At 53.3% G+C, this 16,315-nt stretch overlaps 1 protein-coding gene across 3 annotated transcripts in view; it reads right to left on the bottom strand.

Annotated features, from left to right (window-relative positions):
* Nucleotides 1-9,890: 9,890 nt before the first annotated feature.
* The window catches only part of DDR2 (discoidin domain receptor tyrosine kinase 2), a 47,512-nt gene continuing 41,087 nt past the window's right edge, over nucleotides 9,891-16,315 (bottom strand). For all 3 annotated transcript variants that reach the window (XM_075937092.2, XM_075937095.2, XM_075937093.2), the window contains 2 exons: nucleotides 14,338-14,487; nucleotides 9,891-13,521 (listed from right to left, as the gene is read on the bottom strand). In XM_075937092.2, coding sequence (XP_075793207.2) covers nucleotides 13,384-13,521; nucleotides 14,338-14,487 — 288 coding nt within the window. In that variant the 3' untranslated portion in view covers nucleotides 9,891-13,383. The remainder of the gene's footprint in view (nucleotides 13,522-14,337; nucleotides 14,488-16,315) is intronic.

Below are 16,315 nucleotides of genomic sequence, written 5' to 3'. Positions count from 1 at the left end.
TCCGCCCGCCCTCCTGCCCCTCCTCATGCAGAGCGCAGCGGCTCCACTGCTCGGCCTCCGCCCGCCCTCCTGCCCCTCCTCATGCAGAGCGCAGCGGCTCCACTGCTCGGCCTCCGCCCGCCTCCTGCCCCTCCTCATGCAGAGCGCAGCGGCTCCACTGCTCGGCCTCCGCCCGCCTCCTGCCCCTCCTCATGCAGAGCGCAGCGGCTCCACTGCTCGGCCTCCGCCCGCCTCCTGCCCTCCTCATGCAGAGCGCAGCGGCTCCACTGCTCGGCCTCCGCCCGCCCTCCTGCCCCTCCTCATGCAGAGCGCAGCGGCTCCACTGCTCGGCCTCCGCCCGCCCTCCTGCCCTCCTCATGCAGAGCGCAGCGGCTCCACTGCTCGGCCTCCGCCCGCCCTCCTGCCCTCCTCATGCAGAGCGCAGCGGCTCCACTGCTCGGCCTCCGCCCGCCCTCCTGCCCCTCCTCATGCAGAGCGCAGCGGCTCCACTGCTCGGCCTCTGCCCGCCTCCTGCCCTCCTCATGCAGAGCGCAGCGGCTCCACTGCTCGGCCTCCGCCCGCCCTCCTGCCCCTCCTCATGCAGAGCGCAGCGGCTCCACTGCTCGGCCTCCGCCCGCCTCCTGCCCCTCCTCATGCAGAGCGCAGCGGCTCCACTGCTCGGCCTCCGCCCGCCTCCTGCCCCTCCTCATGCAGAGCGCAGCGGCTCCACTGCTCGGCCTCCGCCCGCCTCCTGCCCCTCCTCATGCAGAGCGCAGCGGCTCCACTGCTCGGCCTCCGCCCGCCCTCCTGCCCCTCCTCATGCAGAGCGCAGCGGCTCCACTGCTCGGCCTCCGCCCGCCTCCTGCCCCTCCTCATGCAGAGCGCAGCGGCTCCACTGCTCGGCCTCCGCCCGCCCTCCTGCCCTCCTCATGCAGAGCGCAGCGGCTCCACTGCTCGGCCTCCGCCCGCCTCCTGCCCCTCCTCATGCAGAGCGCAGCGGCTCCACTGCTCGGCCTCCGCCCGCCTCCTGCCCCTCCTCATGCAGAGCGCAGCGGCTCCACTGCTCGGCCTCCGCCCGCCTCCTGCCCCTCCTCATGCAGAGCGCAGCGGCTCCACTGCTCGGCCTCCGCCCGCCTCCTGCCCCTCCTCATGCAGAGCGCAGCGGCTCCACTGCTCGGCCTCCGCCCGCCCTCCTGCCCCTCCTCATGCAGAGCGCAGCGGCTCCACTGCTCGGCCTCCGCCCGCCTCCTGCCCTCCTCATGCAGAGCGCAGCGGCTCCACTGCTCGGCCTCCGCCCGCCCTCCTGCCCCTCCTCATGCAGAGCGCAGCGGCTCCACTGCTCGGCCTCCGCCCGCCTCCTGCCCTCCTCATGCAGAGCGCAGCGGCTCCACTGCTCGGCCTCCGCCCCCCTCCTGCCCCTCCTCATGCAGAGCGCAGCGGCTCCACTGCTCGGCCTCCGCCCGCCTCCTGCCCCTCCTCATGCAGAGCGCAGCGGCTCCACTGCTCGGCCTCCGCCCGCCTCCTGCCCTCCTCATGCAGAGCGCAGCGGCTCCACTGCTCGGCCTCCGCCCGCCTCCTGCCCCTCCTCATGCAGAGCGCAGCGGCTCCACTGCTCGGCCTCCCCCCGCCTCCTGCCCTCCTCATGCAGAGCGCAGCGGCTCCACTGCTCGGCCTCCGCCCGCCCTCCTGCCCTCCTCATGCAGAGCGCAGCGGCTCCACTGCTCGGCCTCCTCCCGCCCTCCTGCCCCTCCTCATGCAGAGCGCAGCGGCTCCACTGCTCGGCCTCCGCCCGCCTCCTGCCCCTCCTCATGCAGAGCGCAGCGGCTCCACTGCTCGGCCTCCGCCCGCCTCCTGCCCCTCCTCATGCAGAGCGCAGCGGCTCCACTGCTCGGCCTCCGCCCGCCCTCCTGCCCCTCCTCATGCAGAGCGCAGCGGCTCCACTGCTCGGCCTCCGCCCGCCTCCTGCCCCTCCTCATGCAGAGCGCAGCGGCTCCACTGCTCGGCCTCCCCCCGCCCTCCTGCCCCTCCTCATGCAGAGCGCAGCGGCTCCACTGCTCGGCCTCCGCCCGCCCTCCTGCCCCTCCTCATGCAGAGCGCAGCGGCTCCACTGCTCGGCCTCCCCCCGCCCTCCTGCCCCTCCTCATGCAGAGCGCAGCGGCTCCACTGCTCGGCCTCCGCCCGCCTCCTGCCCTCCTCATGCAGAGCGCAGCGGCTCCACTGCTCGGCCTCCCCCCGCCCTCCTGGCCCTCCTCATGCAGAGCGCAGCGGCTCCACTGCTCGGCCTCCGCCCGCCTCCTGCCCCTCCTCATGCAGAGCGCAGCGGCTCCACTGCTCGGCCTCCGCCCCCCTCCTGCCCCTCCTCATGCAGAGCGCAGCGGCTCCACTACTCGGCCTCTGCCCGCCTCCTGCCCCTCCTCATGCAGAGCGCAGCGGCTCCACTGCTCGGCCTCCGCCCGCCTCATGCCTCTGCTGTGCCCTGCTGCCTGCCTGCTCAGCGCTCGGCAGCGTCTCCCCACGAGCCTCCCTGCTGGCTGCGGCTCCTGCCTCCCCTCTCACGTTCTCCCGCTGGCAGGCACCTGCCTCTCCGCTCTCACATCTCAGTCTGCCCGTGAGTTTCAGATCTTGCCAACCTGGGAGAAGCAGGGTCATCCCAAAGGATTCAGCGCGAGCTGAGCATTTAACACAACAAAGGCGCTTCTCGTTGAACGGATCAGCTCTAGTCTTTGAACAGTGGGGGGTGGGAGAGGGAGCAAGAGGGTAAAACCAGCTAAGGGAGGACAAGGGGTTGCAGCTTCGTGGTTGGGATACCTGGGGCAACGTCTCTTACTTTCACAGGGCTCTGACATTTGAGCCCCAGGCTTAAGAAGGTTCTTTCAGCTGATGTGGTCTCCTGTCTCAACTGGGTTAAGTTAACCCCAGTCCTGCTTCCCCGTATTGCCTCAATAATTACATCAGTAACCATACTCCACTCCTCTGGTATTCAGGCGTCATGTGATTTGAACCCAACACCAGCCAAAGTGAATCACTTTGACACCACTGCATTTGCTGACTATGCAGGGGCGGCCCTAGACTAGCTGCCACCAACGGGTGCCCTAGGCGAACCATGCGATCGGCGCCCCCACCTTCAAACCCCTCAATGATATTGCACCATCATTTCGTGCCCCATTTAACTTGGTGCCCTAGGCGACCGCCTAGTTCACCTGTATGGATGGGCTGCCCCTGTGACTATGTACACAGAGCAGGCGAGTACCCTATTTACAAAGACACCTCCCAAGTCTCTCCAGGGAAATATTCACCTTAGACTTAGCATTACAGTACATACATCTAGATGCCATGCTAGGCAGTGGAATTCTCCACCCTGAGCTGGAGGGGCGGGAGGCCCAGCTCCATCTACAATGCATGAGGAAGAATTAGATGCTCCCCTGCCCCAAAAAGTTTACTAACCTTCTGTATCTGTTCTTTGAGGAGTATGGAATGGCTTCCTCATGAGGAGAGATTAATATGACTGGGATTCTTCCACTTGGAAAAGAGGCACGTAAGGGAAGATACTGTTGATACTGTCTATAAAATCATGACTAGTGTGAAGAAAATAGATACGGAAGTGCTAGTTTTTCTCCCCCCTAACACAAGAACTAGGGAGTCACCAAATGAAATGAATAGGCAGCAGGTTTAAAACAAACCAAAGGAAGTATTTCTTCACGCAACGCAGAGTCAGTCTGTGGAACTCTTTGTCAGACGATGTTGTGAAGGCCAAAATTGTAATAGGGTTCAAAAAAGAGCTAGATAAATTCATGGATGTCAGGTCCATCAATGGCTGTTAGCCAGGCTAGGCAGGGACGGTGTCCTTGGCCTCTGTTTGCCAAAAGCTGGGAATGGGCGACAGGGAAGGGGTCACTTGATGATTCCCTGTTCTGTTCACTCCCTCCAGGGCACCTAGCATTGGCCACAGTCAGATGACAGAACACTGAGCTACATGGATCTTTGGTCTGACCCAGTGTGGCCATTCGTATGTGTTGCTCATGTCCATGCCAGGTCACATGTGCACACGCCATCAGTATAGTTGCTGGCAATGTTCCCGCTAATTTTTTACAGCCATGTGTGGAATGTTTTATTATGTGCACCAATATAGAGATGATGTGTGGTGAGGGTGGAGCTGAGGCTTTCAGAAAGTGGGAGAGGCTCAGCACTGGGGCAGAAGATAGATGTGGGGAGGTGGCAGGGTGAAGGCTCTGGCTGGTAGCGGGGCCAAGCTTTGGGTACAAGAGCGTGCTCAGGGCTATGGCAGAGGGTTGGGATGTGGCAGGGTGAAGGCTCTGGCTGGTAGCGGGGCCAAGCTTTGGGTACAAGACCGTGCTCAGGGCTATGGCAGAGGGTTGGGATGTGGCAGGGTGAAGGCTCTGGCTGGTAGCGGGGCCAAGCTTTGGGTACAAGAGCGTGCTCAGGGCTATGGCAGAGGGTTGGGATGTGGCAGGGTGAAGGCTCTGGCTGGTAGCGGGGCCAAGCTTTGGGTACAAGAGCATGCTCAGGGCTATGGCAGAGGGTTGGGATGTGGCAGGGTGAAGGCTCTGGCTGGTAGCGGGGCCAAGCTTTGGGTACAAGAGCGTGCTCTGGGCTATGGCAGAGGGTTGGGATGTGGCAGGGTGAAGGCTCTCGGGGATGAGAGCTCTGGGGAAGAGCCAGGGTTGAGGTATTTGGGGTGCAGACTGCCTCAGTGCTATGGCAGAGAGAGAGAGGACTCCCCAGCTGTCCCCCTCTGCAGTAGCCTGGTTAGCAGGGCAATGCCATGAGCCTAAGTCAGGTGGCATGGACTGGTTTTAATTGCATGATAACATGCCCTTAGCTGCCTACCCAGAGTCCCTGGGGGCTTGTACAGCCTGTGCTGAAGCCCTTTACTATAGCAGCTGCACTGGTCTTTTTAGCCAGGCTAGCTGGTTAAGGCCAGCTCCAGCATATGCCAGCAGCCATCACATTGCCCAGTGCTGTTTGATCAGCCATACTCAGAGCCTGCAGAAGGCAAGGCTTGGGCTAGTTTGTGCTGATGGAGCTACAGCCAGCCCTCCTCACTCAAAGTCAGGATCGGTCCCTGCACTGGTCTCAGTGAGTGAAGGGCAGTGCACAAGAATACACCCTCCCCACACACACACACACACTTACTCACACACCAAGACGTGATTTGGACTGTCCTGTAGTTTGCACAGACATAACACAGGCAGCAGTTTGGGTTTTTTAAAGACGGTTGTTATTTACAATCAATAATTTTACATAAGTACAATGCAGGGTGTCCTTACACAGAATAAATAAGGAGCTACAGAAAACTCTACACACGTATCATGTCTCCTTTCCAAATATTGAGCACTTGGGGAGTGCAGTTTTGGAATGAGTATTGGAGATAGACTCTGTGAGCAGCTGGAGCACTAGGCATGGAAGATGCCATTTCACATGCTCTGCACAGGGTTGGGCTGTACAGCACAAGGACCTGTTAGCCACAGCAGCAGCTCAAACACTGTTTCAGAGTCATGCTTTCTGCAGAGGGGGAGGGCAGGAAAACATACTTCAAGGTTCATTAAACAGAGAAACTTGGTATTTACAACACAGACACAGAGCAATAACCAGCCACATCACTTAGATCTGGGGCTACATTCTCCTCCTCCTCCTCACCTCACCAAATGGATTTACACCTATGGCAACTTACTGCTGGGAGAGGACTTTGGCAAGGTGCCCTTTCTGAGCCTGCCTTGCAGAGATGCTGATCAGTCCCAACTACCCCAGGAGTCAAAGTGATCAACAGGTGCGCCACGCCTCTGAAAGGCAAGCTCTTTATGAAGCTCCCCATGCTTCACCAATTCAGCATTGAGACCCATTGCCAAGCTGCATCAAGGAGCCCTACAGCCCGTTTTCCCACTGCTGTGTACCTTGTGTCAATAAAGATGTGCAGAATGCCACCAACTCCCATGGGGTGTATTTCACACCCTCTTTGCACAGTATTGCACATATGTAAGTAGCAACACAAGGTGCCAGAAGTGTAGATCTGGATCTTCTGCATGCAACAGGCATTTGCTCTGTTATGAGAAAAGAGGATTTTGCACCTATGGTTGTTAGGAAGTTTAACAATTATTAATAACAACTACTATATCATACACTTTTATAGCCTCTTTCGTCCCAAAGGACCCAAAGAGTTACATCTTTACAAACTATATACACATGTAAATCATGGAGAGGCAGCATGTTCTGGGGCAGAATGCCGCCAATATTGCATCAACACTACACAACAGTTTAGGTCAGGAAGTGGAGGAGTGTAACCATGTGAAACTGAAGAGGAAATGTAGGGAGGCAGAATGTTAACCTTTACCTATTTAAAGAGACCAAATGGATAAGTTAATATCACAGATTACCTCACCTTGCCTCTCTAATATCTTGGGACTACACAGCATATAAGAATTAGCTATGCTATCAAACCCAGAAATCCCTTTTCTTTACCTCCTTGAAAATGCATCAATATTGCACCATTTTTCAATTTGGGGCCCACTCTTGTTGCCATAGAGTTTTCCCATTAACGTCAATGGCCAAGGTTTTTTATGAAAAGGTTGGGAGGCTAAAGTTAGTATTAGGGTTGTCAAGTGATTAAGATTAATCACAATTAATAACACTTAAAGAATAATAGAATACCATTATTTAAATATTTTGGATGTTTTCTACTTTTTCAACTATATTGATTTCAATTACTATACAGAATACATAGTGCATAAAACTCACTTTATATTATTTTTATTACAAATATTTGCAGAGTAAAAACACGATAAATAGTATTTTTTCAATTCACCCAATACAAATAATTGTAGTGCACTCTATAATGAAAGTTGAACTTACAAATTTAGAACTAATGTACAAAACAGTAGCACTCAAAATATAAAACTTCAGTGCCTACAAGTCTACTCAGTCCTACTACCTGTTTAGACAATTGCTCAGACAAACAAGTTTGTTGACATTTGCAAGAAAGAATACTTCCCACTTCTTATTTACAATGTCACCTGAAAGTGAGAACAGGCGTTTTCATGGCACTGTTGTAGCCAGCATCACAAGATATTTAAATACCAGATATGCTACAGATTCATATGTCCCTTCATGCTTCAACCACCATTCCAGAGGACGTATCTGTTGGGATATGTAAAATGAATGGAGGTCTGGGATGACTATACATCAATGGGTAAGGGGTTTAGCCAGAATAGGCATTGCCATTGCCCTTTAAACACATTTTTCCTCTTGTCCTGGCAGCCTTGGAAGATGGTTGCACTGAACAGGGCCTTGTATTGTCTTCGCACTTGTCTGTAAAAACATTTTCAGGGTTGAAGCGCTTCCTATAAGATGCTGATTAAGACAGTATGTAATACTGATTCAATTAAAAACCAGTAAACAACAAACGGGAGGGTATAATTGCATTAATCACCTACTTTTCATATTAATATAGTGGGATATTCATTGTGTAGGAGTTAACATTACTAAATAAGGTTTTAGGGAAAGTAGTAATAGACGTGTGAATTAACATACTAAAATAGATAAAAGGGTGTCATTGATGCCACTTTGTTGCCACTTGGGCGGTGTGTTGAATGTCTGAGGTAAACGTGCGTGGGCAATAAAGCAGTTCTGTTTACCCCATCTGCTCCTGAGTCACCTGTTTCTTCTCTAACGCTATGTCTAGACTGCAGGCTTCTTTCGAAAGAGGCTCTTTCGAAAGCATCTTTCGAAAGAGCCTCTTTCAAAAGATCGCGTCTAGACTGCAGGCGGATCTTTCGAAAGAGAAATCCGCTTTTTTGAAAGAGAGCACCCAGCGAGTCTTGATGCTCTCTTTTGAAGACGGCCTCTTTACATTGAACAACGCCTTCTTTCGAAAGAGGAACTTTCGAAAGAAGGCGTTCTTCCTCGTGAAACGAGGTTTACCGCCATCGAAAGAAAAGCCGCGTTCTTTCGAAATAATTTCGAAAGAACGCGGCTTGAGTCTGGACGCAGGGGAAGTTTTTTCGGGAAAAGGCTACTTTTCCCGAAAAAACCCCTGAGTCTGGACACAGCCTAAGAGTGTCCATGCTAATCATGCTCCAAAGGAGTCTGGACTGATGCATGATAATTTTTATCTTCTGAGTCAGATGCCACCAGCAGAACGCTGATTTTCTTTTTGGGTGGTTCAGGTCTGTAGTTTGCACATGGGAATGTTGCTCTTTTATGAGTTGTAAAAGCATATTTCACACCTCCTCTCTTTCAGATTTTGGAAGGCACTTCTGAATCTTAAACTTTGGGTTGAGTGCTGTAACTATTTTTACAAATCTCACATCGGTACCTTCTTTGCATTTTGTCAGATCTGCAGTGACAGTGTTCTTAAAAGGGAGAGAATTTGCTGGGTCATCATCAGAAACTGCTGTAACATTAAATAGCTGGAAGAATGGGTGTAAAACTGAGCAAGAGACAATTCTCCCCCAAGGAGTTCAGTCACAGATTTAATTAACCCTTTTTTTTTTTTAAATGCACTTCATCAGCATGGAAGCAGGTCCTTTGGAATGATGGCTGAAGCATGAAGGGAAATACCGGGGTGGGGAAACTTTTTTGGGGGTCGGAGGCCATTGACCCACAGACAAATCAGTCGAGGGGCGCACAGAAGTGAGAAACAAAACAGCAACCCAACCCTCCCTGACATGGCCCCCAACTGAGAAGGAGAAACACACTCCCAACGTTTCTCTTGCACACCAGAGCCTAGTAGATTTTGTGTGCTCCAGCTCCGTGGTGGGGCAGCAGTGGGCTGGAGTGCCAGTTCAGGCTACCCAGTGCTGGGGGAGGCCCTGAGGCTTGGGGGCCAGATCCAGGCAAGCTAGAGGCTGCATCTGGCCCCCAGGCCTGAGGTTCCCTACTCCTAAGATATACAAATGTTTAGCATATCTAGCCTATACATACCTTGCAATGCTGGCTACAGAAGTGCCATGCAAACACCAGTTTTCACTTTCAGGCGACATTGTACATAAGAAATGGGCAGCATTATCTCCCGTAAATGTAAGCAAACTCGTGTGCCTTAGCAACTGGCTGAAGGAGGAGGACTGAGTGGACTTGTGGGTTCTAGGTATTATTTTGTTTTGGAAGCACAGTTATGTAACATTAAAAAAAATCTGCATTTGTAAGGTGCACTTTCATGATAGAGATTGGGCTTCAGTACTTGTATGAGGTGAATTGAAAAATACTATTTCTTTTATCACTATTACAATGCAAATATTTGTAATAAAAATAATATTAGGAATGTAAAGGACTAGTCGACTATCTGATAAGCAAATGCTTATTGATCGCTCTCCCCCCCTTAGCTGCCTCTATCAGAAAGAGGCAGCAAGGGGGAGGGGAAAAAGGGTACTTCAAAGTGGCAGTGCCATGTGGAGCCTGGGTCCAGACCCCAGGCTCCCCGGCAGCATTTCAAAGCGGCAGCACCGCACAGAGCCCGGAGTCAGCGGGGAGTCCCCAGCTGACCCTGCGCTCCACATAGCACTTTCACTTTTAAAGTGCAGCAACAGCCCTAGGGCCATTGCTACACTTCAGAGGCAGAGGCGCCCCATCGACTAGTCCAGCGTTTCCCAATTTTATTTGGCCATGGAACCCCTAGGGTTGCCTTAAAAAAAAGGCCCCACCACCGCTTTTTGTCGAGCAAAGAAAAAAACAAGCCCCGCCACGATACCCATCGCAGCTCTGTCTCTTTAAGAGAGGGCGGGGGAGTGCCGGCTCTTCACGGAACCTGTGAACACCAATTGGGAAACACTGGACTAGTCAAATAGTCGATGGAAACTGCATCGACTATTTGATTAGTCAGTTACCCGCAATTTAACATCCCTAGTGAGCACTGTGCTCTTTGTGTTCCGTGTTGTAACTGAGATCAATATATTTTAAAATGTAGAAAAAACATCCAAAATATTTAATACATTTCAATTGGTATACTATTGTTTAACAGTGTGATTAAAAGACAATTCATCATAAATAATTTTTAAATCACGATTAATTTTTGAGTTAACTACGAGAATTGACAGCCCTAATTAGTACCTTAAATCTATAGTTAGGTGCTTACAGAAGTCATCTGATTTTGAGACATCCTACACAGCAGCCAACAGTTCTACTGATTTCAGTGACTCCTGGGCCCTTCCGGCTTTGGGGGGGAAGGTGAAGCAGGGAATGCAGCCACTTCCGTAGATGCCCCAGCATGCAGTCAGGAACCCAAGGATGAGCAGATTTTTAAGTCTTGGTCCACAGGTGCTGATTAGAGTCCAACATTTGCTGCTTCATGACTGCTGTGCAAAGGGTGCCCCGAACATTGCTTAGGCTAGACCAGTCTGATGCAGAGTCTCTTTGGTTTCATATTAATTTCTTGCAAATATCTTAGTGTATTGTTGAGCCTGTAACAAGTTCATGGCTACTTAGCACATTACAATTGTCCCCCTGCTGTTCACTATGGTCTCCTGCAGTTTGATGGCAACAGAACTCAGACCAATTGATGGGAGATAGGGAAGGAGGAAAAGGCAGGTTTCCTGCTATGGGACCTATTGGAGAGTTTCCATTAATTTTCAGCAGTGTGAAGTATGTGACACACAGTGAACCATTTCTGGTTCTAGGCAGCAGAGGGCAGTGGAGCCACATGCACACTCCCAAGTTAATTATGATACGTAATTAAAATCAAGACATTCTCCAGCAATTTTAAGATGATGGAGTTCAGTTTGGGGGCAGAAATACCCGGATTGTTTCCCTAATTATCTGCTTTAATTTATCTGGTCTCTAGGAAAGCTGGTCCAAGCTGTGAGAAACCCCAGAGGGGAAAAACGGTCATTTCATTTGCCAACCTCTTACTGGTGTGAATGGGAATAATGGCATAAATCTAAATCTCCATATCTAGGCATGGGGCCAGACCTGGCTCCAGACCCTTGCCACAACTCTCTAACTTGTGGCAAGGGTTGGAATCCAACATCACGTGTCACAGCCCCTGATAGTTTGGGATCTTCGGTGGTCACAGAACCACAGCGTCAGAAGGGACCAAAAGGACCAGCCAGTTGAACCCCCACCATGGTGTAGGATCTGTTGGGTCTAAACCATCCATCACAGGTGACTATTCAGCACCCTTTTGAAACCTCCAAAGAAGTTGCTCCCACAGCCTCCCTAGGCCCCCGTTCCATGGCCTGACTGGTCTCACCGGTAGGACTCAGTTTTTCCTGAGATTCAGTCTAACTCTTCTGTGCTGTAGTTTGAACCTATTGCCTCCTGCCCTGCCCTCTGTGGCAAGAGAGAAGAACTCTTCTCCCACTTTTTGATGGCAGCTTTCGAGGACTTGCAGACTGCTGTCATAGCCCCCCTTTCCAAACTAAACAGACCCGGTTCCCTCAGCCTGGCTCGTGTGACTTGCCTTCCATCCCTATGATCATCTTTGTCACTCACTTCTGGATCCTTTCCAGAGTCTCTGCCTCCTCTCTAGACACTGGTGACCAACACTGGACATAGAACTCCAGCTGGTCAGAATGGGTCAGTTCTGTTGGCAAGCCTTGCTCTTGAATACAGATCAGCAGATGAGCCAGACAGGGTGTCCCAGAGGGCTGTCGGTGACTCCATGCGAAAGCTGTTACCGTGCTTCAGCAGCTCACCCTTGTGACGTGGCTGATAAAATCTAAGCACAGAACATGTAGCCACCTGGAGCTTTGTTTCTTGTGTGTAACACACCACTCAGAGGCTGGTGCTCGCATTCGAGAGCCATTCCAGTCAGCATCACAACTGGTACTACTACAATTGCAAGTCTAGCTGGGTGGGGATAGCCAAGGCGGGTCTCATGAAAACAGAGCTGCTCTGTGGACACGCCAACTATGCCAGGACAAGTGAGGTAGGTAACTATTTAACACTACCCATGTCCCTGCAATAGTTTGTTCACTTAGCGTAGGCCCAGCGCTCATACGGATGCCCTGTCACTGCTCGGTTATAATACACTGGAAACAGTGCATCTCAGCATGAGCACATTAAACCAACTGCTGTCTCTGTTGGATTTCAAGGCTTGGTCTGTATGCCAATAACAGTAGGAACCAGAGGTGTAGTCCATACTCTGTGGGTCTCACATCAGCAAACCTCTTTGTGGCTACTGACTGGAAACTGACAGAGCAAACAGGGCTGCCCAAATTGTTCATGTAGTGGCCAGTACTAGGAGAGGCCAGGACAACTGGGGGTCAGACCAGCCCTGGAACAGAAGGGGACATGCTGAGGGAGCCTCTGTCAAGATGTGGTGGGTAGGAGAGGAGCTCTCATTAGTGGCAAATTAAGCATTGCATCCTATCCACAACAAACCATGCCATCATGGCACTCAAGGTTACTGCAGGCAGGAGCGGGTGCTAGCAGCAGCCCTCAGTGCCAGTGGCTATGCAGAGCAGCACGACATCCCGTTCCTTTACGTATTACAGCTCAAGAATGTGAAGGGCTTAATAAGGGGAGGTTATCACCAGTTCCCCTTTGAAATGAAACGCTTGTTCTAAAACCTCTCTACCACAGAGTCTCAGGAAATGCAGAGCTCGCACCTACCCCCTCATCTGGTGGCTGTGGCATTTCCCTACCTTGAGAGCATGAACAGCAGGTGGAGAAAGCATTTCTCAGGGACAAGAGGCTGTGGCTGGGTGAGAGGAGGGCACCTCTGCTCTCCTTCAGATGGGTGGCTTGGCCATTCCTCATTGACCCTGCAGCAGATGCTATAAACCAGGTGCTCCTCAGCAAGCAATGCCCCCCTTGCAGTGCAACAGTCACTACCAAGCAGAATGCACAGGCCAGCCCAGCAGCTGGCACATTCGACTACAGAACTTTTCCCTGTCCTTCGGGTTGCAGCCAAGCCAGGACAGGAGGAACCCTGACTCAGCAAATGCTAAATCCACTGAGCTTCTCTGATGCCTAGAAGTGTCCAGACATGGTCAGTGTTAACTTCAATTGCATGTCCCACTCTGCTTTCGTGGCAACACCCGCATCACTGCATTCCCTGCATGGGGCACACCCTCGCCCTTTACCAGACACTGTCCTGGGGCATGCGCCTGTCCACAGACATTTCCAGCATACGCTGCCTACACCGGCACCCTCCTCCTGGAGAACAGGGACTTACATTTCCCCTTCCAAAAGGGGAAAACAGAATCCTTTGACTGAATCCACCGATAAACAGGAACATGCCGCATCTGTCAATAGCCCTTGTTCACTCTTTGCCATTGGAGCTAGCTTGGTTCCTTCTCACTTTCTTCCCCTGCTCATGGTGGGTTTTAATGTGCAGTAGAAGATGACCCACTGTGCAGAGAGTCTTGTGAGTCCAGGTGAGGTTGCTTCAGTTTGTTTAGGTGGGTGTTCGGGGGTGGGATGAGGAGCAGGATGCGGAAGCGAAGCAAAGGGTCACTCTTCACTGGCAGACGCTTGGAGGAGCCGGTGAATCTCCTGGAAGGAGGGGCGATCTTTCGTGTCTCGTCTCCAGCAGCTGAGCATTAGCTTATAGATGGGATCTGGGCAGAGAGCAGGCAGGGGAAGGTATGTCTTCAAAACAAGACAGAGAGTTAGTGGCATCCTTAGACAGCCTGAAAGAAGAGCAAATTCACCCCAGGGAACTCGATTTCTCATTATGGAGGGGTCAGTATCCCCATCGTAGTGAAAGACCAAGGTCCCAGACTACTGGGAACTGCATAATGTATCGGGCTAGAGAAATGGGACATGGGATGCAGAGCAGTGCACCTGTAGGCTGAGCGCGTGGGCAGCCACCAGGAGAGAGTCAGGTACCACTCAGCTCTGATTAGTAGAACGCCCACAGGTGGCAGCGTGTGTTTCTATTGGTGGCTGGTGCACATCCACACACGCAGTGGTGCAGAACATTTATTCTGCCCAGCGATGGAAAAAATTGAAACCTTGATACCAAGGTTTTATGGTATCTCATTAGCCAGCTAATTACTCCTGTCGTCTGGACACGGGGAGCAGTTGGGATCATGCGAGGGTTCAATCCTGCACAGCGCAGAGTTCGGGCCCAATGCAGCAACGGGTCTCACACACAGAGCATAAGGCACCACAAGCAGCTTGACACACTCAAAGAGCCCAGGCAGAGAGGGCTGCAGAGCTGCAGGAATCTGCACGGGCATTCCCATGCTCTCATCTTCCACCTTTACAGTGAGACTGACCTAGATGCTGAATTCTCAGCCTAACGCTATTTCTGTTCACATGGGAAAGTACAAGTTTATGGAGCTTTTCTGCTAAAGCTTTTGATGGAGATGGAATCTTCCCCCACCCACCCGCCACCGACCCTGCCCTGAATCAGTTATTTTACATCCCTTCCTTGGATGTATTTCCCCACATTTTTCCTACCTGCCGCCCCTGATCCCTGAAGAATTCTCCGGTATTCTCAATGACCTGTTCATCTGAGAGCTGGGAATACGGCTGCTCTCGGCAAAAAGTGAAGGTCTCCCACAGTGTCACCCCAAAAGCCCAAACATCACTGGCTGTAGTGAATTTGCCCTATGGAGAAAGCAGAGAGAGGAGGCTCAGGGTCACAGATGCACACGCACACACTCACTCTCTCCCCCCAAAGAACAGAGCCCTCTTCCCTTGTCTTGCATGGCAACAACAGAAACCACTGGAGGCAGCAAGACATGTTTCCTGATCTTGTTCACATTCAGATGGGTGTCATGCGGTTTGGCATGGCTTGCAGCTGTGAGTGCAGACTGTCAGAAAACAGGGCAGGCTCCCCAGACTGGTGGTGGGGTCTACAATTAAGGGTGTTACAAGGATGATAGCACAAGAAGCAATGGGCTTAAATTGTGACAGGAGAGGTTTAGAGTGGCCATTAGGAAGAACTTCCTGCCTGTCAGGGTGGTCAAACACTGGAATAAGTTGCCTGGGGAGGTTGTGGAGATATTTAAGAGCAGGTTGGTCACACACCTGTCAGAGATTGTCTAGAACGGTGCTGGTGCTTGGGGAGAAAGGGTGACCTCTCGAGAGTCCTTGCAGTTCTATGATTGTATCAATTTCACCGAGCCGGTACCAAACGTGAGCTCCTGGAACGCTATCCCAGTATTACAGGGAGGCACAGACCATCCCCTGGCACTACCCTGTTTGTCTTGCCACCCAAACTGAATTTTGTAATAAAAGATCACAACCCTAAAATCACAGCACATCAGGTTTCTCCCAGTCCCCAGAGATCAGACATCACCCCGGTCAGTTGGCTGCCTGGGCCTCCCACCAAAGACGATGCTGGCAGTCTGCTCTGCAGAAACTAATCACAGGCAGATTAGCCAAGACACGCTTCCTCTCCAGCTTTTTGGGGGTCACATTATGCCCAATGGCTGCTGCTTGGGTTTCTTGCTTTTTGCCTCTGGCCCGCCTCTCTGCCCCCTTGTGTGTTCCACCCCCGGCCCGCCTCTCTGCCCCCTTGTGTGTTCCACCCGCGGCCCGCCTCTCTGCCCCCTTGTGTGTTCCACCCCCGGCCCGCCTCTCTGCCCCCTTGTGTGTTCCACCCCCGGCCCGCCTCTCTGCCCCCTTGTGTGTTCCACCCCCGGCCCGCCTCTCTGCCCCCTTGTGTGTTCCACCCCCGGCCCGCCTCTCTGCCCCCTTGTGTGTTCCACCCCCGGCCCGCCTCTCTGCCCCCTTGTGTGTTCCACCCCCGGCCCGCCTCTCTCTGCCCCCTTGTGTGTTCCACCCCCGGCCCGCCTCTCTCTGCCCCCTTGTGTGTTCCACCCCCGGCCCGCCTCTCTCTGCCCCCTTGTGTGTTCCACCCCCGGCCTGCCTCTCTCTGCCCCCTTGTGTGTTCCACCCCCGGCCCGCCTCTCTCTGCCCCCTTGTGTGTTCCACCCCCGGCCCGCCTCTCTCTGCCCCCTTGTGTGTTCCACCCCCGGCCCGCCTCTCTGCCCCCTTGTGTGTTCCACCCCCGGCCCGCCTCTCTCTGCCCCCTTGTGTGTTCCACCCCCAGCCCGCCTCTCTCTGCCCCCTTGTGTGTTCCACCCCGCCCCCGGCCCGCCTCTCTCTGCCCCCTTGTGTGTTCCACCCCCGGCCCGCCTCTCTGCCCCCTTGTGTGTTCCACCCCCGGCCCGCCTCTCTGCCCCCTTGTGTGTTCCACCCCCGGCCCCCCACCACCTCCCCCCCCCACCTCTCTCTGCCCCCTTGTGTGTTCCACCCCCGGCCCGCCTCTCTGCTCCCTTGTGTGTTCTCATATTGTGTGTTCCACCACCTCCCCCCCCCACCTGCCTCTCTGCCCCCTTGTGTGTTCCACCCCGCCCCCGGCCTGCCTCTCTGCCCCCTTGTGTGTTCTCATATTGTGTGTTCCACCACCTTCCCCCCCCCACCTGCC

The sequence above is a fragment of the Pelodiscus sinensis genome, chromosome 9 (assembly GCF_052426305.1).
Source record: "Pelodiscus sinensis isolate ZL-2025 chromosome 9, ASM5242630v1, whole genome shotgun sequence".
Lineage (NCBI taxonomy): Eukaryota > Metazoa > Chordata > Testudines > Trionychidae > Pelodiscus > Pelodiscus sinensis.
Note: the sequence above shows the minus strand (reverse complement) of the source record. Positions and strands in the feature narration are given on the sequence as shown.